Source organism: Mastigoproctus giganteus, chromosome 11, assembly GCF_048544385.1.
Source record: "Mastigoproctus giganteus isolate SK-2022 chromosome 11, ASM4854438v1, whole genome shotgun sequence".
Taxonomy (NCBI): domain Eukaryota; kingdom Metazoa; phylum Arthropoda; class Arachnida; order Uropygi; family Thelyphonidae; genus Mastigoproctus; species Mastigoproctus giganteus.
The window spans coordinates 134,257,769-134,281,083 of record NC_143585.1 but is presented as its reverse complement, the minus strand read 5'-3'; the positions used below and the strand labels follow the sequence as shown (position 1 = coordinate 134,281,083).

The following is a 23,315-nucleotide window of genomic DNA, read 5'->3' as shown; positions in this document are numbered from 1 at the left end:
TGTGATATAGACTCTTATTATTGCCTTATAACTGCTATAATAACATTTTATACCATAGGTTTTAATCTAAATCCCAATGTTCTTGGTTTTCTATCCTAAAACAGACATTTACAAAGAAATTCATGCGTCGATTTATTTAAAGACCAAGTTTCTGATATTAAATAATACTGCAGAAAAGTGTGGTGTATATAGCAGGAGCAATCTAAAATAAGACTTCAACACACTGCTATTGAGATCTCAATGTCTTATTCGATTAAATACGACACTGTTGTGGTTAGGAATTCCTCTAGCCCTGCTTAGCATTTCGGAATACAAAGAGAAATTTTATTACTTTATGAAATGAAATCAGAAGAATTCTGAAATTAGAAAGATCATGGGATTTTCAACGATTTGATTGGTCACAGTTATTGCAATTGTCAGATGGTGTGAGGATTTTATTTTACTATTAATTTCTACATTACTCTGACTATAGAAATCGTGAGATATGGTAAGATACAAACACATGTCAAGCGGCAAAAAATCTTTAAAAAGCTCTTATCCGTTCTGTAATTATTAATTTCAATTGGTGCCCTAACCTCAATTACTTTAAAATGAAATAAAACCAATAAAATGATTACTACTCCAAGGGAAAGGAAACTACACCAGACTCTGAACTCAAATATGTTAATAACTCTTCCACCAAATAATTTCTTTGATTTTTAACAAATATTCCAAGGATCAGACCCTATATCCGCCGCTCGTCAAAGAAAATTCTTTGATTTCACATTTGCGTGTAGTACAACAGATATGTTCACTTTTCATCTCTTTTTGGTGTGCCCATGAAAACACCAAGGTCTATCCAAATATCTATTGGTTCTAAATGTCAAGTAAAATCCGTCCAACGTAAAAAGTACCTCTCACGGTCTTCGTCCCCTCAGAGAATACTTGGATGATCACTTATGGTGTCCAAATTGTCCGCAATATTTCTGATGGACTTCTATATTGTTGTCAATGTCCTCGGAGATCTTCCCGCAAGGCACGACAGCCAGTTTCACTAATCTCTAAATTCATTTAACAACTTTTCCTCCTCCCGAAGGAGGAGAAACTATTTGAAACGGTTTATAACGAAATGATAGTTATTAACAAGGAATTATCTGGTGCAGTAACTTGTTCATCAGCCAGCGTACCACCCCTTCCTTTGCATGAGGTCGCCAGCACTCCGTTCTTTGAAAACGAAAAGCTTTTTCCTTTTTTTCTTTTTTTCCGCGTAAGAGATACGGATGTCGTCGTCACGGGCGACATGTTCCCAGCTCTTCCCCGTAACACGACCAACGAAGGAACCGCGGTGTCGTTGACAAGGCCTAGCTGCACGCGCCACCTGCTTTAATCCGCTGCGAGTGGCTGGTTTGAATGGCTCTCAAGCAGAGCGGAATGCACAGTTGAAACAACGGCCCGTCTCTGGGGAGGTCTGATCACCATTCATGCCGAAGCACCTTTTCAGATATGTTAATTATTCACAGGTGATGATGAGCGTGAGCTCGGGCCGGTCTCTTAGGACTGCTGTCTGCAGAGGATTCCGTAATTTACTCTCAGTCGTTACACGCGCGTTGATGAGGTCTTAGGGGTACTGGCTCGACTCTGCCGTCTAATTGGTTTACCAAAGTCGTTTCTGCTAGCCTTTGTTTGTTTGTAATCCGATAAAGCGTTTAAAGATCATATCCGTGTCGGGCACTGATAAGCTCCATGGGACGAGGACAAAGCTGCTCGAACACAAAGACGAAGCCTTTAAACACAGGCGAAGGAGCGACCATATCTCTCTTCTCTCTCTCTCTCTAAAGTAAACGGAACCATCTTACGGGAAAATTTATCGTTTTTGTAGACAAAATAAACATCTTTATACACAGCACTTTAATTCGGCTCTACTCCATCCTTTCACTATATGACTCTGTCAACTTCCTTTCTTTAACCTCGGGATGGCTGCGAGTTAAAGAAAAAAGCAACAGACGGGAAACACCTCTATTTCGCGAAGAGTAAATATCCTGTAGTTACCTCGATGTGGGAAGTCTTTTGAGCAAATTACCAAACGTGAAGATTTCTTAAGGAAAGCGGCATCAACACGTTTCTCTTTATTTTCATATATTGTAAAGCAATTTTCTTTAGAATATATTGTTGGGGCTTTGGTTTCTGTAATGTCATTTTCAATTTTATTATGGCATTTTATGATGGCTTTGATGTTCGTGGATAAGTTGTCGATGCTGTTGATGTCTTTTGCCTGCTGCAGCTGTCAACGTATTGCAGAGTGTTAGAATGCCACTTTTGAAGCCCAAGTTCTAGCATTAAAGGAGAGATTGTCTAAGAGCGTATTAGCCTCATCTGGGCTGGAAGTGGAGCACAAAAAAAGGTTGCGTGTTTGAACCCTTGACTGTAGTGCTGAAAATTTCATTATTTTTCAGTTATATGGAGAAACAAATTTAACCAAGCACTCTTCATACTACAATGAGGACTATTTGCATGTTGTAGGGGATTAAAACCTGGAAAATATATTTCTACTTAAGATTTGTCCATTTCTATTTATCATAGCGATAAAGTAGCTTGCCTTACAGGTTTCTTTTTTCTGTATTTAATAAAGTAATACATCCTATACAAGCTACGGGTTGATGACGTAAAAGAATATGTGATCAAAACTTAACCATGAGTTAGCATCCCGATGATCGAATGGTATTAGAGAGTACAAAGTTGCTCATGCCGCGCTTGGTAATCCACTTGATACCATGAAATACCATAGCGTTCTTGCACTATATCTTTTGAACTCCTCTGATCCTATATGGCCATCCTGGGATATAAACAGACCATTTATTTAGCAATAAGATTGAATAATATACCGTGGTCAATGACAGATTGAATATTTCTTTATTACTCCTGTCATTAACTACTTTAGAGTGTGTTTGTGCGCGCGCACACATTTGAAGCGTGTTTGTATCGATTCGTTTTATAAAGTATCAGTATCAGTGGGAAAATTTGTTGCCTCTATGTTCATATATTGATTGTCCATCTAGAGCAATACAACACGTTACTGAAAACCTATTAGCTTGGTGCGACAGATGGATGATAAATGTAATGTAAACATTCAGAAATGGTGAGTAGTATCCTTCAAGTTTCTCCCATAACATTTAAATCCACCTGAAAGGCTCAACTCTTCCAAAATCAGATACAGCTCAAGATCCTGTCATCAGCTTTCATACCACCAATGGTTTTCCAGCTCATGTGCCATTTTCAGACTTTGTTTATGATAGACATTCAGCTAAAATTCTCTCTGGTAACGCACTTATTGGTCTTTATAATTCCTAGTTAATCATCCACTGACTGAGTCACACGTCTAGACTTCGCATTACATCACTTAACCAATATACCAGAGAAGGTTTGGAATAGGTTTCCAAGTCTAATAAAAAATATGGACTTCCAGTAAAGTGCCGATTGTTTTAATGTGAGCCCCAGTATAGGGATAGTATATGTTTTATACCTTTTACAATGTTCACCCCTATTATATATTTTCTTACTCATGCAGCGGCCATGTTGGTTCACTGAATAGAGAGGATTTATTATTTTTGTACTCGATTGAGATCGCCTGGTCAGAGTTAAATACGCCACTTGATATCATAAAATCCTTCTGACCCTGTATGTCCGTCCTAGATGGTATTGATCTCACGTTAAATTAGATTTCTAAAATATTTACCAATCTTAATTAAGTATATTACATGCACGTATAATGGCCAATGGGTTAGGAATAGATTGATGTTTCATACCACCAAGTAAATTGTATAATTATAAACAGAATTATCTTGGAATTTATGGATGACAGGAAAACCCTCAGTGGAAAATGAAACTATTCAAGCGCCATTCGCCCTCTTAAACCAAGTCTAATAAGAAAATTATAGATGTAGAATCATATAATTTGACTTTGAGGATTATTAAAATATCGAAACCCAAGAAGCATTCTTTAAACCTAAAAATATCGTTTATTATTTAGTTATATTTAGCTAAATGTGCTCAATTAAACATTTCGAAAGAGTAAGACCGCTTGGGTTAATGCATTTAGGTTTAATGAATTTCAAGGATATCTTGAAATAGGAAAATCATTCTCTCAACTCCATCTTGCAAACCAATTTCGTCTCCCTTTTGATTAACTTTTCCATTTAAACTTTTTAGGCGAATTTCACGTATGGGAAACAGAAAGTACATTAATAATAAATTTTAAAACACTGATGGAACAGATACCAACAATCATACCCACTAACAAGGAGATTTTCAAGGTCATTTGAATATATTAAGTTCAAATAACCCGCCTTGTTCACTGATACTTCACTGAAAAACAGACAAAGAGTGAGAGAGCGAGAGATGATTTCTCCAAAGAGATTTGCATAGAAAAATTGAATTTTTGCCGGATATAGAAGCTTTCAAATTCTCTACCCCTTTTCCTTCTCTCCCTCTTACATTAGTATCCGACAGTTTGCCTGGAAGGTCAAAAGACTGTTAGTAGGAGAGGGATTGCAAGACGTGCATATTAGCGAAGAAATGGACGCCGGTTCACAGTGAGGCGAATTAAAAGGAGCCATTATTGGAGCCTATGGTATATATCCGACTTCATTGCCTTACGCAATGGCCCTTCTGCCGAGATTGAAGAGTGTGGTCCTACTCTCCTCATTACAGAGGTGAAGGCTATAACGAAATTAAGCCTCTCTCCAGGCTTTCTTCTCATCTCACTATATCGAACTGATTCCATTTACAACATTAAGAGCCCTCCACTGCTCAATGAGGTTCTTCCAAGTGCTTATCAAACCTGCACGCATATCCAGGCGCACGCCCCTGCTGCCGGGCGAGCTCTTGCAGGAGGAGACGCTCGTCGGTCGCTACTATCCAATCTACGGGCACACAGCACGAACGCCGTATGTCGTCGTTATTTATTTATGGGGTAAGTCGAAAAGGAACCCCTCCATTTTGCTGTGATAATGTGGTTAGACGATGAACTAGCACAATATGGTTCCGGATAGAGGTTCTCCAAACTCCATACTGCTCTCCATCTAGTGTGCTTACCCACTCTCCCTTTCCAAGTAGCGCTCTCTCTCTCTCTCTCTCTCTCTCTCTTCCTTCCCCCCACAACAACGTGGTGACGCGTCGCTAAGTCCTTGTCGGGAGTAACGACGGATTATCCTCATCTCTTGGTGAAGAGGGCAGAGAACTCACCAGCGGTACGGATGGCCGAACGGTCGGTAACGCGTGAGGCTGGTCTACTAGCAAGAGGCCTAATGAGTGGAAGCTGTTAGGTGCTCCTGTTGTTGACAGTTCGGCATTCACAGAGACAGCGATCGTGGAGGCACGATGACTGTCGCGTGACAGGTGGAGACCGAGACGACGCAAGCTGAGTCAGCGTGTGAAGTCAGAGCCCACTACAATCGGACACAGTGGCAGGGAGATTTTCAATTATTTAGATAAACGACAGACATGTGATGCGGAGGATTGCAGCAGTGTGCACAACCATTAATGTCCCGTACCCGTCATGATATTATCCCCGCCCCTCGTGGACTATGGATCACAAAGAACTGGTAGTAATGAGCTAGTCCTGCCTCGCTTTAGCATATGACTTTTCAAGATTGGTGTTGTGGGGGGGGGGGAATTATGGGGGACTGTGCAAGTCATTCGTGTGTAATATCACTCTTTCTTACAAGTATTGATCAAGTAATAAGTGCACGTGCATTTTGCTATAAGTTTCCAACTCGTACATTTAATGATAAAGTAAAATGCGTCAAATATTTTTGTTTTTTCTCAATACATATTGGGTGATGTCAAATGATTCGTCCATAATGGCTAACTAAGGTATTCCAACATACAATTTAGGAAGTGACATGGGCCCTGGATACATGAGGAGAAATCCCTCTAGAATCCTATTAAAGTGTACATCATTGAACAATGGGGAAAATTAATGTTTTAATTAAATAAAAATATAGTGCGTGTTATGATTAATTTTAGAATTATTTGAATTAATTAAAATCGTAATTAAGCCAAAATACGAAATAAATAAAAAAAATTTTTAATGCTAACAGGTATGGCAATGCTAAGAAGAATAATGGCCATTTTATATTTCTGCCTTATATTATAAACAAATTATAATTGTTAATTTTATTTAGGGTGCATCTTCAAACTTTTTCTGAAAATAAGATTGAAAGTGGCCAAACCCAGATTCAAGTCAAAAACAATATGAAAAGACACCGGATATCTGAAATTTAATTATTAATTTTGGTCAATGAATAATCATTGTCAAAATGGGTAGTTGTAAACTCTGATTGTGTGATCTTTGATTTATTAAAACTACGTTCTTATGAATTAAATTGGCCAATTTAAATTAGCTAATAAATTTCGTTCTTTAAGTTCCATTAATAGATCTCCATGAATTACAAATGCAAGTATAAAAGTTGTGGTATCCGTGTTTCTAATAGAAAATCCAAGCTGATAAATTTTGGTAATACTTGCACGCCCTACTAAATACGTAATTAATCAATCTCGAAGCTGGTGGCAACAATTCTCACTCCAACAATCTACTGAGATCATCTTCCAGAGGATCCAATCTGAAACGTTTGATTGTTCGTCCATGTTTTACCAATGTGAAATTGAATTCACTGTCCAGTAGTCAAGCACAACCCAATGCCAAAAATACAAACCCACTGTCCAGTAGTCAAGCACAACCCAATGCCAAAAATACAAATCCACTCTCCTTACTCATCGCGATCTTCAATTTTCAAAAGAGTTGAAAAATAGTATGTTAAAAAACCTGAATATTCACTGAAAGTAAGAAATGTATCTGGCAATTACTTCCTGAGCTTTCCCCATGGACCTGGTAAAGAAACCCATGCAAATTTTCATTGGGAATTCGGCTACACCTTGAAATGTTATCAAAAACAAACGCCAAAGTACTTCACAGTATATTCCTAGAACTTCATACGTTTCTTTGAAATCTTACTGCGACCTTTTAATTTACGCGCTTCTGCACTTAAGAAATATTTTCAACGTGAATGTAAAAGAAGGTGGCGGAGAAGAAGTATTAAAGAGAAAATTTCCTCATCTACGATAGCAAATTAAGTTTCTTTTAAGCACTTAAAAGATGAGCAATTTAAATTAAAGGAACCCAACAACGAAAATAAAGATAATCATACGTATTTCATAACCTGTTCTAATTATTGCGTTTGTGTATGGAATAAAAGCGAAAGATGAAAGAATCGTCAAAAAGAAGCCATTCTAAAAGGTAGTTAAAGGTGTACAGAGGCAGAGTGGTTGCAGAAGAGCTACCTTGCAGCAGTTCTCACACTCTCTAAACAGGTTTTGAAATAATTAACTTAAGCCAATACATATGATTAGGTTTGAAGCAAGCACTGGTGTTAATAAACGCTTTCCAACAGAACCGTCACTCCGAAGGCTACTCTCCAACACCCCTGGCCTTATAGACCGTCTAATTAGGCTAACGTAAGCTGAAAGGCTGAGTGTGCCTCCTGTGGCACCCTGGATGAGTCCGTCAATGAACATCAGCTGGTAGTGGTGGAACAACTATGACCCACCCAACAACCGCGAAGCGGGGCGTGCGTGAATGAACGCATGTCCGTAAACGCACTCCCCATGCGACACGCACGTCACGGCCGGATTCACCATATAGGACCCATCTGTCGCCCTTCTCTAACAACAACCTTCTCTACGGAATTATGGCGTAATTACCGTAATGCGATAAATATTTGATGAATTCCACAGTGAGAAGGCTGCGTGTAGATTCTACCCTAGGGCTGGGAGTGATTGAAAACATAAAATGCTAGGAGGATACCCCACGGAACCATTTGGAGCGCCACCGTGCTGAAGGAGAAAGGTAGAAGCAAACATTTCATATCTGGTACGATTCTAAAAGGTGTTGGTAGACATTCTGAATTCCCGTGGGACATTGAGAACACTTACAGAAATTAGCATATCCGTTACACGGCTAATTTACATCTCTATATAAATTCACCATCTCTTCCTTCCTTTTTTTCCGGTAGGCGGCTTCCAGATTGATCTTGTTTCTGTCTTACTTCCACTATCACTTCATCGCCTGTGGCTCTTGCCAGCAATCGCGTTGTATGTTTGTAATATTTTGCCATTCAAAATTTCGATTTTTACTGCTTAGTCTCTTCCCTTTTCATTCAGAGCTTGAATTTATTATACAGAACGGTCTCGTATTCGTCCATATTTTTGTACAGTATCCAAATCTGTTTAATAGAATACAATAGAATGAACTATTTGGATTGATTGCCATCCGATTAGTTGGTATTAGAAACCTTAGAAATCTTAAGTGGGTTGCCCCAAATGAACATACTTCGTTACCAAGTACGGATCTTGGACAAAAGTTAAATTTTTCAACCCAAGTATGAGCCCTAATGCACCTTGTACATCAGATCATGTGTTTCTTAGCTCATATACCAATAAGCACAAAGCTCAAATAGCAACAAACACAAACATGATACGAAGCAGTAATTTTTCTTTAGGAGAAAGGATTATCGTGAAACTTGGACATAACTCCAGGCTTCAAAAATGAGACTGGACCCAGGCCGGTTCTTCCTCCTTTTTTGAGCACGCCTTGAAGAGTATGTCCAAGAGGCATTTTGTAGGCGTATTACTACGCCGGAATATATTTTCGATATTCCGGATTTCTTGAGTTGTCCATTGATGTGTTCAGATCATGCGATTCAGAAAAGTAAGTTTCCACTCAAGCGATAACATACTACGTTCTGTAATCTAGAAATTGCTGAATGCCTGGTTAATTACTTGAAAGCACTCGTCCCCCCCTTTCACAAATAATATGCCTACGAAAAATTTATTTCTAATCATTCTTATTCATCGGGAAGCCAATCTTCTTTCTGAACAAATACTTGAGCAAGAATATATGCAGTAGATATCTACAAATGCGCAATTCATTCTTTGGTATGCAACTCTCAGAAAGTCTACAATAATAATAAGTAACATTTTATTATCGGAAATATTAGTAAAGTATTATTGCAAAATGAACCAATACGAAGTAATTATATAGGACAAGTCTGAGGAAAGATAATTATCTTTCGGTTACACAGCTCTATATCAAATTAATACCTGGAAAGTGGTCCATATACAATAGAATAATTAAGATTGCCTTTCCGTTATGACCTACTTATCCAGCCATAGATGATTACAGATCCCCATTTCTAACTTTGGCATAGTTTTAATTAATAATTAAGGTTCTTGGCTGCAACATTCTCCAATATCCAGCCTCTCTCTCTTTGTGGATTAGAACTGATTGCTTTTCAGATATAGAATAATCGCAACTCTCTCGTATGTATTCAGACTCTCTTCTTTAAAGTGACGTAAATTTAGTAATTCTATAAGCACTTCTAGGGTGTTCAGCCCAAATGCAATACAATGGAATTCTGTTTCTACAGAGTTCAAACATTTCATTCAAAACAATTAGACTTGGGCGGAAGGGTGGATTCTTGTCCGCTAATCTCAAGGATAAAGCAAAGCTTCCCATTTCTTTTAATAGACCAAATTAATATTTATTTATCTCTACAAAATGAAATATAAATGTCCCACTGAATCTGGAGGTCTGTTTGGGTTTGAAACAAGGAAATAGAACTGTTCTTCCAAGCGAGACCAATAACTGTAGCAATCAGATCTAGTCCAGTGATACTTCGGATATGAAGACAAAGTACTTTCTCCAAAACTAAGTTAGTACGGAACGTCACCCTTGTAACAGAAAGTAGAAATGGCAGAAACAGCAATTTACGATCCACAAATTGTCCACTTCAGTGCACACCCTTGTCACGATACTGACCAGTCGTATAAAAACCTTTGGGGTGACACAAGTTGAAAAGAAACTAAAAGTTGTTCGAGGATTATTAATATGGATTTTGAGCAAATAGTATATCAAGGAGCCATATAAATACAAGGTTTCCACAATTAGAAATAAAAAGGTAATAAAATCCATCTTTCAAAATGTTTTTATGTGAGAAATATTTTATCTAACAATAAGCATTTTATTACACGCAGTTAGCTATTAATGAAATAAAATTCCAGGTTGAAAATATAAAAAAATGAGCCTCGCTTCATTTGACCCAATTGTTCTTTCATTAGCGAAATTTAACCGGAAGAAGTGAGTTGAGCATGAATCTTACGAGACTACCAAAGTAGTTGGATCATATTAAAATATTCAGCGATGTTAAAATAATTTGTAATAAAAACTCAAGTCATTTGCCTCGAATGTAATCTTCGCTCTAAACTGTGCGATAATTAACGTGATCTCTGAACTAACTTTTTTTTACATTCGGGGGAATAATTTACCTATTTTCTATCTCAATGCTATTACTGAGAGCTTGTTTCTTTCCCGTTATTCCAAAGATCATGTGCACATTTAAAATTTAAATGTTAATGAATATATACTAAGCGGCCAGTTTATTAGGTATTCCCACATCATCCAAGAAATGCAACGCTGTCTGAGCTAAGGCACGTGTATAAACCAGGGTTTATACAGCGAGGATTAGTAATCGGTGTCAAGAATTATGGTTCAAGGACCTTGGACGTGACTGTCTGCTGAGGCTTTCACATACACAAGATGTATGGTATAACGAGAATCGTCCAACAACCAAGCCAACTGCAGCAGTCCTGTGGTAGGAGCGAACTTGTTGATGTGAGAGGCTGGAAAGAGTCGTGCCATACTTCGTTGGTCTATTCGCTCACCGCACCTTAATCCAATTGAACGTCTGTGGAATGAGATGGAATGAACTGTTCGCAGAAGGGATCTGTTGCTGTCCAAACTGAGGCAACTGCTGTTTTCTATAGGGTATGCCCAGACTAGCGTATCTGTGGGATGCTTTCGGCACCTCGGCGAGTCCATTCCCCAACTACTTCCGGTTTATTTTTAATTCTAAGGGGGTGATAGTGGTATGTGTACTTAATAAACTGACCATGCAGTGTACGAGTTCCATATTGCATAAAGTTCGCTTTTTCTCTGCAATTTATAAAAAGTATTATGATATTTCTCTTTTATTCAGTGTAAGTTAGTTTATTTTTCGGGATTTACATGATTTAATAATATTTAACTACTAAATATTTAGCAGTATTCATTGCACCAAAAAGAATGGAAAATTATCATACACCTATCTCAATACAAAATCGTTATAACTCAGAAAGGAAAAAAAAAAAAAAAAAAGTTAAATAACTTTCTATATATCCTCTGCATGGTAAAAGTCATTAATTCTATTTTCACTTTCTTATCCGCTAAAGAATATCAGTTCTTTAAAGTCCTTAAGCACCTTACACCAACTCATTCTGCTTGGTTGTGACCTCTTTGCTGTATGCATCTCGTTCGCTCAGTTCACTACACTGAGAGGGTGGCCTGAATACTTCTAGCAGGGTAATGTAGGATATCCACAAACCTCCTATACAAAACTGAAACCACTTTCAGGTGATAGAGGATATCTTCAAGTTTTTATTTCCCAACCGGAAAATGTGCAGCTAGCAGTAAACAGCAGCATAATTGCAATCATGGCGGAATATACCAACAAAATTACACACTCTTGGTTTTGTCGACCTTCGACAATTTCGATACGAGCTCTAACTTGTGTGGTTTCATTCTCAGACGTAACACACACACACACACACTGTTGACCTGTTAAATTCACGACTGGCAGATCGTATGGATTTCCCTAGGCATCGCATAAAACTTCCTCCAACCAGCACCACTGCGTCCTCATTGAATTCGGCCACCATCACCTGGGCCGGGATGATCGCTCAAAGAAGCGTTCTTTATGAATTTTCGTGCCATTGCAGAACTTTAAGTTATACTCGGTGGCATTTTTTAAAACCATATTCGAAATTTACTCATAAAAGCGGTGGCCGACTGCAGCTCGTTAAACCTGAGTTCTCACTGCACCATCTTGGGACTGGTAAATTCCGCCATGATTAGAGTTTTGCGATTATACTGCCACCTACCTTAACGCGCATATTTTCTCTTGTTGTTGAATAAAAACTTGAAGATATCTTCTATCACCCGGAAGCTTTCAGATTTATGTTATGCACTCTATACACTGAATAAAGTTTTAGTTTTGGAAAGGAGATTTGTTGTTTTTATCAATTTTTCGATAGATTCTTTGAATAATCATTTACTGCTTGTAAGTCAGATTATACATAAAGAGTACCTTATATCTTAAGAAGAATGAGGACTCTTCCACCATTTCTAAAAGAGAAAGTTTCCTTATACGTATATGGCTGTACTGAATGCGCAATAGATGACAGTAAATAACAGAATAAATCCCGATTAAATAAATTATTTTTATATGCCGGAAACGCCACGTGGAGTCAGAAGAGTTTACAAAATAGAACATTACCCAAGGGTGGCTCAAGACGAAGTGCCAGCAAACTGGCGCCCTCGGCAAACCCTGCATTCGGCGTCCACCCCATCACTCCCAAACCTCATGGGAGGGTGGATGGATGCTGTAGTTTTAGATAAATTGGGAAACAAGTTGCTGAGTGGCTGAGATTTTGTTTATAAAAATGGCGGATTTGGTCATGTTGATTGCAGGTGGCAAATTAAAAAAATATATATTAATTTCAGGCGCACGAGTTATGTTAATTTAACTGATTTTTTTTCCTTTTCAGTGAAAAAATATTATAATAACTTCACAAGCGACATTACGTTCATGAGTTTTACATAAAAAAATACATGCGAAGCGTGCATGAACTGTCAAAAGTAACAACACCGTATTAAAACCGTTTCCCCCCCCCCCATACAGACTGCATGGAAGAAAAAAAAAAGAAATAATTATCTTTTCGATTTTAAAGAAATCTGTGATGGATTGACAAATATTTATAAAAGAACTAAATATAAAATTTCATGAAAATTCAATCTGAAAGTCGAATTGTTACATGCTGACGGTCGGACGGACGAAAAAAAAAAAAAAAGGAAAAAAAAAAAAAAAAAGGAAAAAAAAAAAAAGAATTTTCATGATATAGTTCTTTCAGTAAACAACAGAGAAAATTAAAGGTACATCTTTAACCTCAAATACTTAAGAAAAATGTTTGTATAAATTATCCATCAACGTATACTGCAGTATATGTATAGTATTTTTGCCACTTGCCTACTGAGAAGCAGCGATCAATCACCAGGAAAGCTATCTCTCAGTACCCGTCCATGCCAAGTAGAGGCGGACCACAAGTATACTCGTAATGTTCTATCAATCTATGACAAAAAAAGATCACTACAGTAAACGGTTGGTGTAAAAACTGGCTACACATTTAAACGTAAGAGTTGGATGTATTTCTTTTCTTTTAAAGTAATTTAAAAGAAGATCTAATAGACACTTGTAAAACTGTTCAGCATATCAGTGCTAGAATATTATAATCTTCTGTTTTCCTCCTTTTTTTCTATTTTTGTGGAATTATAAAACTAAGATGATGATTACATTAGTCACATTTTAATGTCATTATTCTGCTTTTAATATATTTAATTAATTCCACTGAATAATCACGAATATATTTTTATAATTTATTCATAATTAAATTCCAAGCGCAATTTATATTTTAAATCTGCATTAACTGCCGTTATTCGTATAATAAATTCTGTGGAACTACTCGAAAGACATTTTTTTTTTTAACTGTAATAACATATTCAAGACTTTTTTTTAGTTCTTAATCAGCGTAATTGCAGAAATCCTTTTCAGAATATTCTAACTAACTGCTCACTTTACAGTTAAAAGTCTTGTAATAATTTCAGCTCATTTTTTTACTATTAAAAGAAAACTTCCAGCGATGCAGACTCAAAGAGGTATACGTGAGGACTACTCGTGAGATGGAACGATTTAATAACGGGCGATCTTTTTGGTTTAATATCAACTAAATAAGAAATGCCTTCAAGAATCACTTGAGAAGCATCATATAAGGCTCCAATTATCTAGTACAGCAGAAAATTCATTAATCACTTCATATATTATTCCGAGTTTTCAAGGATTCGCAATTTACGAAATATTTTGAGTTGTTGGTACACATTTCTCCAACCGAAAAATCGGTGGACAATCAAGCCACTTTATTTCGATCTCCCAAGAAAAATGTATGATGGAAATGTCTAACAAAGTCTTTAACAAACAGATGACTTAAGATTATCCGCGAGATGCAGTATTTTAAACAAGAAAAAGGAGAAACAAGGGTACTGAAATTACGCTTAAAGCAGTTATTTGAGGCATTTCCAATACACATCAAATAAACCCCACTGTTTTCGCAGCCGTTCAGGATTTCCCAAATATTGATCTTCTGTTCAGAGCCTAAAACGATGAAAGAACAAATTCAAAGAATTTACGGCAGCGTCGTATGAAAAATAGCCCCACTTGCCCTTTGTTTTGTGTGTGCGTTGACAGAATTCGACTATTCAACAACTGACAACCTCTCACCACTTGACAGCATCTAGCTCGTGGAACATCGACGGCCAGGAACGCGCCACTACTATCATTTACATTATTTGGTCTAGTGTACAAGGAGATAGTGTAAGAATAGTCTCCAAGGATCGATCTCTGCTGGCTTGTTAGAGTGCTGCATTGTCGCTGGGATGAGGACGCGTTATCAGTATTGGCCGCCGAGCTGGTGTGGTCGCAGTTAGACCTCTTAATATCACACACGCACGCATACATACACGCACGCACACACACACACGAGCAGGATGCAGCACCGACAGCGGGAGCTACGGCAGCGGATCCGTCGTAGGCAGGCAGAGAACAAATAGTGGAGTGATGCCTTCATCTTTCAGCTGCCTCGCTGCTCTTGATATGTTCGCCAGGCTCCTCAATAAACAACGCACATTTCCTTGCAGCCTGCTTCGCCAAACCTCCAACCTCTCCGGCTTTCAATATTTAAACAATCGCGGCAGGAAATATTTACTTCAAGGGTGTAGCAGTCACTGGAGGTTCAGCATCGGCAATGAAAATTAAATATGAATAATGGAGAAGTCTCCGCTGAAGATAAACATGATCTCACCGGGACCGACAGAGGCCTATACTACCGCCGTATCCTCTGAATCCAGCCAAGGAGACCTCAACTCCCAAAGGTACTGTTTGACTGCCTCCTCACTGTCCTATCACTCTAACCAGGGCTCTAAAACGTAAACTGGCTCTTCAGGGAGTGGGCGCAATACAAGCCGAAAAATGACGGCAATTAGATTCTGTTTCCCATTGCTACTCGCGCTCCCACTAGATCACACATTAGCACACGCAAGAAAATGCTCCAAGGAACAAGCTCGGGAGAAAACGTCTTGAGACATATTCATGAGCTTCTCCAACAGCAAGCAACATGCGATTTTCTTGGGGATTCCTCTGAATGTTAGTTAGCTTTCTCCATCCCCACCTTCGATGCCACGCCGGTAATCTCTGTTGGTCACACGAGGGCACGCATGCAAACTTTTATGATTCCCAATAAACGATCTACTGGAACACGCCTGTTGATCCCCAAAAGAACTGAATTGTTCTATAATGTGGGCCTTTGTTTACACTGGTTTTAAATACATCGAACTGTGTTCTGCGTTCTAGAAAACGCGCTTTGTCTCGAGCAGTTGGATGTACACAAGGTTTTCTTGTGGATATTATCCATTGTCACGCTACTAAGGACATGGCAAAAAAACTATTTTGGAATAAGCACAAGAGCAAGAGTGCTTTGAAATGGGTATTGAGCAACGAATAAATAAATTAACATACAGGTGACACGTTATGCCTTATTATTCGCTTTCTGAGATATATTGTACAAAAGCACCATTACAATGTGGTGCTTTCACGATTGCCATCAGAGGCCACGACTTCCAAAGTAAACTAAACTTAATTTCTTTCTCTACATCTAATTTCCATTATAGAATTAAAGATTTTCTCGATGCCTAAATAAAGTAACTTAAAATATGCAACTGAGCGACAAGCGGGTGGAGAATTAAATAAAGAAGTGGAAGCAGGTGGCTTCATCAAGAGTTGGAAGACAAATCCTCTACGCATACACTGAAATTGAATCCAAACCCTTGAGGAGAAGAACTGACCTCAGAACACTGATAACTTTCAGACACGGGGAATTTTCTGGCATTTACCCCTCCTTTCACTTGAATATTTATCGTGGAATTGTTAAAATGCATCCAACAAAAGTAAATTTTACGATTAATTAATTTCCGCAAGGAAAGAAGCAGCCATTATGTTGAAATTCGGTGACGCCTACAACCGCTTTTGTTCCAGTTAGTTTATACTTCAACCATTGCTGTCATTGACAAAGGCGCCTTTACTTTTAAGTAATGCGATAATATATTCCATGGACCTGAGTAATCTTCAGGTGTTTATATGATGAACATAGAGACGTTTATCTCCTCTGAAACATCTGGGTTAAGGCGTTGCCAACAAAAGATGGGACATCTGAGCCGAACTACCATCAAAATATGGTCTTCAGATTCACGAAGAAAGAAGCTCATTATAAATACAGAAATTGGCACTTGTTGATTAAGAAAAATGAGATTAATATCTGGTTAAAAGCCAATGACAACAGGACGTATCGGGGACAAATTTAAGAAAAATGAAGGAAATTAAATAGATACATGAAAAACGAAGCTAAATGTGTGCAGATAGAGAATAGGGGAAACGATCAGGAAGTTACATCGAACATGGCTGCTACAAACTCTTTTGTTTTATTTCCGGGCCAAGATCTCCCACATGTGTTCTACTCAAGGGAACTTCCGAAGTTGTTTTAGAGTAACGTAAGCAGCATAACCGAGCTGAAATTTATCACGCGAGGTCGACCATTTGTCTTTACGTGAGGGAAACATAAATTTTGCGCGGCCCTACTGCCAATAACGGCTCAAAGTAAAGGCTATCAGAAGCAAAGGAAGAAAAAAATTGGACCCATCAGTTAAAGATGTACGTACTTCCCCAACCGTCGGATGTGAGCAGAGAGAGCGATTATCTTCTCTACTAGACACACAACTGTCCGAAGTTGCTACATTACTTCTTCTCGTCACCCGTCTGACCACTGGGACCCTCATAGCCGCCAACTGTTCTCTGCTCCATCGTCGAAATAGCTGCCCGCCGTTCAAGTCATTTTTCACAATTGCAGGGCCCGAACGGGTGTTAACAAATACGATGAAATTCTTAACTTGAAGCCAGCGAAAGGTTGGCCTTCCTTGTTTCTTCAGTAATGGGAACAGCTTAGATTTCCCTGAGGAGCTATATTTTATCCGGCCACTATCGCCTGGCAGGTGGGCGAGGAGCAGGTACCCGACCTGCCGATAGCAGCCTTCTACCGAAGCAAGACATTATCTTGCCGGTTCAGGAGCAGACTTCTCTCCTCCCGAGCGAACTCTGTGGTCACGCCTCGTAAGCACCCGAAGCACGCGGAGTTTGGCGGCCCCTGATACGCGACTGTCTCCCATGAGGCTCCGAGATTGACACACTCCAGTAAGCAGCGACCGGGCGGACAGGCAGTCGTCTTCTCCCTCCCCCACACCACCTCCCTTCTTCCTTCGTCCAAATAGCACCCAAGCCTAATTGCCATCGACCTGCCCAAAATTCATTTGGTGAACGCTCCAAGTCACGGTATCTGATCGCGAGAGCAGGAGGGGCTTATCGGGACTTTACAGAGACAGATTCGACAGATTCGACCCGAGTGGACCGAAAGGTTGAGTGATTAAACGACAACAGCGGACGCCGGCCATTCTATACTACCCTCTCTCAACCGTGACTGACACACACACACAAACAAACTCACTTTTGGTTTTACTCTGTTTTTCTCATCCGAATTAAGAACACAAAATCATAAACCGAGCGGATGAGTATCCCCATCAAGTAAGTGGGAAGAAATTGTCGGCACTGAAACCGCACAATTTATACGTGCGGGTCAGTTTCGAAAGAAGCCATGGATGGCTTAGAAATAGCGAAATCAAAATATAGAAAGAAAGATAGTGGTGCGTACTGAGACATAAAGAAACCCTGCTGCTAGAAAACATTCCCATAATTCAATAAAACCTGTTTTAAAATTGTGAAAATAACTTTGGGTTCTCCCTCTTATTGACACTCCAGTGTTACAGTTGGTAAAAATTTACGGCTTGCTGAAACAAAAATATATGGCACGAAGTAAAATTTAATTGAGATCACTGCCAACTGGAGCAGAAACACTCCTAAATTAGGATTTTTCAGCATTTCTATAAAAGTTTATTGCTTGTCCATTGAATTCAGATTAAAACCCATTTAATTATTTAATTTTTTATCGTGTGGGCAGTGTCAGTCCCTTTGTATAATAATCTTCACCACGGGAGAGATCGCGTCACTCAAAACAGAATTTAGAATTTTCCAACCAATTTTCAGAGTTCTAATCTTGTTTTCAGCATGTTTCTACATGTGTTTATTCTGGAAATACTGAGTCCTAGAGATGTACTGCAAAACTGCAGCCTACACACTTACTGGTTTACATTTTCTCCTCACTGCTTATGACTTAATTCCATTTCCTTTTTCAAAGATGTATTCATTTTTCTAGATGACTACAAGCGGATGTCCTAGAATCTGTCATTCAACACCAGTTAACTCTGTTGCGAGGAAATAAGAAATCAAAAAGGCGTCAATTATAATGAGCCACGTTATTATAAATAAAATCACTCAAAAGTCTGAAGATTATTATGAAAAGACCAGAATGCATTTGAGCATCAATAACATTATCAATTCCAGCCTGCCCTTTATAGATATTGACAGTATAGCTAAAGCCTTCAGATATTTCTTATCATTTCTCATGAGGCTCTTTACACGTGTGATTTCTCCTGGAAAGTAGTTTAACGGAGTGCAAGAATCCAAATGAGGGTTCACTTTACGTTCAATATTCATTCGACTATCTTTGGAGGGTTGTAAATTTTCTGTCTATCGAATCTTTGCACGAAACTAATGGGAAAAGTTATAGATGCTCGCATCGTTCATGAGGATAAATCCATCCTCTTCAACTCTTCTTAGGAATAATTCTTGGAAAAGCCTACGTAGCCCAAGATTACAAAGGCCCTAAGTCAGACAGCATATGTTGTGTTAAACAACTTTCTCAAAGGCTTCAGCTTGTGGTGAGGTGTTCCTGGACAGCCAGGAACCAAGCAACATTTGGTGTCCGATATATCAGCACCTGAACAAAAGAAGAAGAATAAAAAAAGAGAGAGAACTGGTTGCTGGCAGAGACCGACAGTGGTGTAGATTTGCTTCCCGATATGGTAACATTAGCAGACAGCCGACACGAGGCCTATTAAAGGCGAAACTACTATAACAGGTCTGAGAAGTGAGTGTGTGTGTGGGGAGGTCTCCAATGCACGCTCCAGGCATCTAATGAGCAGTCAGTCACAGTTGCAGGGTAGGTGTCCGATAGGAAAGCTTCATGCAGGACGGGGGGGGGGTTCGAAATAGGGTGATGGCGAAAAGCCTCCAACCTGGCAGGCCATCTGGACGGCTGTTTTCCTAGCTCTTTGTTCGACCGGTTGGCGGTCGTGGCGTGTTCGCCAAGTTCAATAGGCGCTGATTTATCAGCGATTATTGGGTCCACTGATATTGTCGACTGTAGCAATCCTCTCTCTCTCTCTCTCCCCCCAACCTTCTTTCGCTCGTAACAGGTTCACGTGACTAGCAGCGGGTTTTCATACTGACAGAGCGAGCTCGTTCATTATACATGCACATGTCACAATGACCGAAGTGATGCGAGTGAAAATCTCGGACACTAAAGACGGACACGCGTCACCTCTTAATCCCAGCAAAAGATAAGCTCACGACTTCCACGCCTAATGATTTTCACTCTTACCGCAGCAGACTGCAGGGATTACTGTCTCTTGTAACTCTTCTCTCTCACATTAGAGGCGTGCATGAAGTTACCCAAGTAGTATTCGTCCTTTCTGAACCGAAAGGCAAAAGGGGGAGGAGGAGTAGCGGGGGTTGAGAGAATCTGTATTTATCTCACAGCCGATAAAAATAATCAAATGTGTATATTAACAATTATTTTTTTGTTCCTATATTTGATTAATTCATGCTGATGGACATCCCATAAATTTGTACGAAGTAATATCCCATTTCGGATGAATTTAATTACATTAATCGATGAGAATTAATAATTTCTTATAAATCTAAGAGCCCTAAGTATAGATAGACATCAATTACCACTCCTAACAATAATTTAATGGCGAATAATCATAATCATTAATAGGGAAATATCCTTCAAGAAAAATCCTGAACACGTAACCTGTTCTGAAATATTTTTTTCCAGTTTGGTATTATAACACCTATAAACGTTCATAAAGCATAAGATTTAGCCCCCCAACCTTGTTCTTTTTACAAGATTTTCAGTGGGTTAGATCCATCAAGCGAGTTAATAGGAGTACAATATTTACTAGTTTATACTAGAACAATCATAGAATAAAAAAAGAAGCAAAATTAAGCTTTATGTTAAGGGATTTCTGCCAATCACTCCACTCACACTTAATGCCTTCTGTATTAACTTTGAGTATTAGCTGTGTTAAGTGCTTGTGACAAAGGGATTGGCTTAAATCCCCTAACGTGAAGCTTATGTAAGCGGCGAACTGATATCTTTGAATTGATGATAGAGTTCAGTTGTCAGAGCTTAATTCAGTTGTTATAGTGGAACATAATCTTACTATTAAAATACTCTAATAAATCTTAAATGTAATGTAAATTTAACCCAAACTGTCCAGAATCTATTCAACTATTAAAAGTTACGATATTCCCTTTCTCTGATAGATTGTTTCAATCTATAATTGAAACAGTCTTTTCCTGGATAGGACATCCTCTGCTCAATGGCTTTTCACTTCCGTTTTATGCTCACTGAATTAATGAAATTTTATAAAAATGTTTAAGGAGAATTACAGTTATTCTAACATCCATTAACCTCCCTTCGCTTCAACAACACCAACTAAAAGAACATTATATGAAAGAATAAAATTATATTTTGCTAGATACTGAAACTGAAGTATCATATTGGCACGTTCTCTCTGTCTAATTTTTGGAAATGTCAGAAACTAGAAGAATAAAAGTTGGGGTTTCGGTAAGCTTAAAATACGAGTTCTTTGGAGTTTTGTTGGAAGTTACTTTCTAGATCAAGGCTTTTTATTCTGCATTAAACTGTGAAGAAACGTTTAAAAATTCAGTCAATCAGAAAGTTTATATCCACTTTTCAAGAAATTGGTGAATCACAGATTATTCCTCACATACGGTAGATGTGGACACGTCATTGACAATCCTCGTTAGTGTATCCTCTAAGACAGTTGAATAAAACCGCACCTAAAAAAGACATTGAAGTTGTGGAGATGGTTCAAAGAAGGGTCCAGATTAATGATGGGTGCAATCAGTACACACATGAATAATCGCTCAGAAAGGGTGAACTGTAAAACTTGCGGTTTGCAGTCCACCCTCTAAGAGGAGATCTAATTGTGGTGTGTAAGGCATTGAAGGGATTCAGTAAAATGAATGTATATTCTTCGTGGGAGAGACGCGAAGCAAGGGGCATAAACATGAAATCTTACGGAATAAAACAATGGATCTCTTGACATTCATCTATGGGCAGCGGGTTGTCCAACAACGGAAGTTGGTGGAGGTAATGAATCTTGAGTTTAAAATAGAAATGGATAGTTAGCTCGTGAGAATTTATAAAACAGTATAAAATTATCTTTCGCTTTATTTTATTTTTGGATAATGCAGAAAAGCTTTTTGCATTATCCAAAAAGTTTTCAATATTAGAAAGGTCAAGTCACAGGTTCGAGTGTGTAAAGTGCTACAAGTTTCTACTTGTAGAACTTTACACACTCGAACCTGTGAGATACTAATCTCCATGTGCTCTTATTCAGGAGAAATTTAACAAGAAGTGTTCTTGCAAATACCGGAATCATGTTATAAAAAGGATTATCGTAATTTAAGTTGAACGATACTTATTTTTCAACCGACGTACATTTTGGTTTCATAAACAAGAGAGTGGATCTTAGTTAAACATGCAGGAGTGTAAATGCCACTTTCATTTCGCTAAGAACATTGAACACCAGTTGCGAATTCATCCCTATTAAAGCTAAATACTGTAAACAGTGTAGAGAGAATTTATTAAACACACGCACACCAATCTGGAGTCTTTTCTTTCTCCACAGCAATCCTTCTGAACTAACTTCTTCAATAGTTGTTCTCGGAGATATGTTTTCAAGCCATTCTAAGTTGTTAAGATACTATTTCCATGATCCTGAATGCTTGATGCGAGACCAGCTTCACGTAACACGCATGCTCGGCCAGAAATACAACAATGGTGTGTTCTAAGTCAACATCAAATGCAACTGCTACTGCAGCTAACCAACAATAGCTGCCATCTAGCTTGAGTAAAGATTTTGTTGCACCCAAGTTGAAGATAAAAAGCTGCCGGAGGAAAGAAGAAATGTTATTATGATTTTTTCTTCCGATTGACTGAATTCAAACATTTAGATGTCTTGTTAAGTGTATTTATGGCAATTTAATAAACCAAAGAGGAAGGTAGCCACCCACTGCTATATCGTTCTGAAGGCGGTGAATAAGAGCTACTATAAATATCAGTGTGCTGTTGAGAGGAAGAAATACTTGTATACTTGTACTCTACTTCTACTGCATTCTTCACGTTGACGCGGGCGCACGGAGTTTCCATAGCAACGCAGGGGTCAGTAATACAGATACTTCAGCACAGCAGCTATCAACGTCAACAAGAGAGCAACTTACCTGTCGATGATCACGGGGTCGGAGGGGGTTTCGTTCCTGTTTCCGCAACTCTTCTTGTCGCAGCAACGACTGGAAGCGGGTTAGAAAAGATGGTAAAAACAGCATTAGGCAAATGAATTTACAGCAAACGAAATCAAAATGATTCATAATAGAAAACAGTTATCCTATTTCATCTAAAATATTTAAAAGTACGCTGACAGAAGACCTCAGCATCTGTGTAGTGGCACTCGTAACATTACCACGGAGGACGCTTGTTTTTAATATAAAAACATGATTTTCAAAGTGGCAAAGTGAGAGAAGGCTACTTTAGCAATTGAATGATTAAATTATTATCCATCCAACTTCAGTCAAAATAGATCATTTTTACACCACTCGGTTTATTCTCCCTTCTACCATATCTCGTCTGCGAATTGGTGGTAAGGATAAATATAACATGAGATGCAATCCCAAGTGGGGCTTCAGGCTGGATCTGATTTTACTGTTTTTGAAATCAAAAGACTCTTTTGATGTTATCCATGGTCATTGATAGGGTTAGTCCTA

The 23,315-nt window shown here is 38.6% G+C and overlaps 1 protein-coding gene across 7 annotated transcripts in view; it reads right to left on the bottom strand.

The window, feature by feature from the left end:
- kn (EBF transcription factor knot) overlaps window positions 1-23,315 on the bottom strand; it is a 356,137-nt gene that overhangs the window by 247,233 nt on the left and 85,589 nt on the right. For all 7 annotated transcript variants that reach the window (XM_090385236.1, XM_090385237.1, XM_090385239.1 and 4 more), the window contains one exon: window positions 22,776-22,844. In XM_090385236.1, the coding sequence (XP_090241362.1) occupies window positions 22,776-22,844 (69 nt within the window). The remainder of the gene's footprint in view (window positions 1-22,775; window positions 22,845-23,315) is intronic.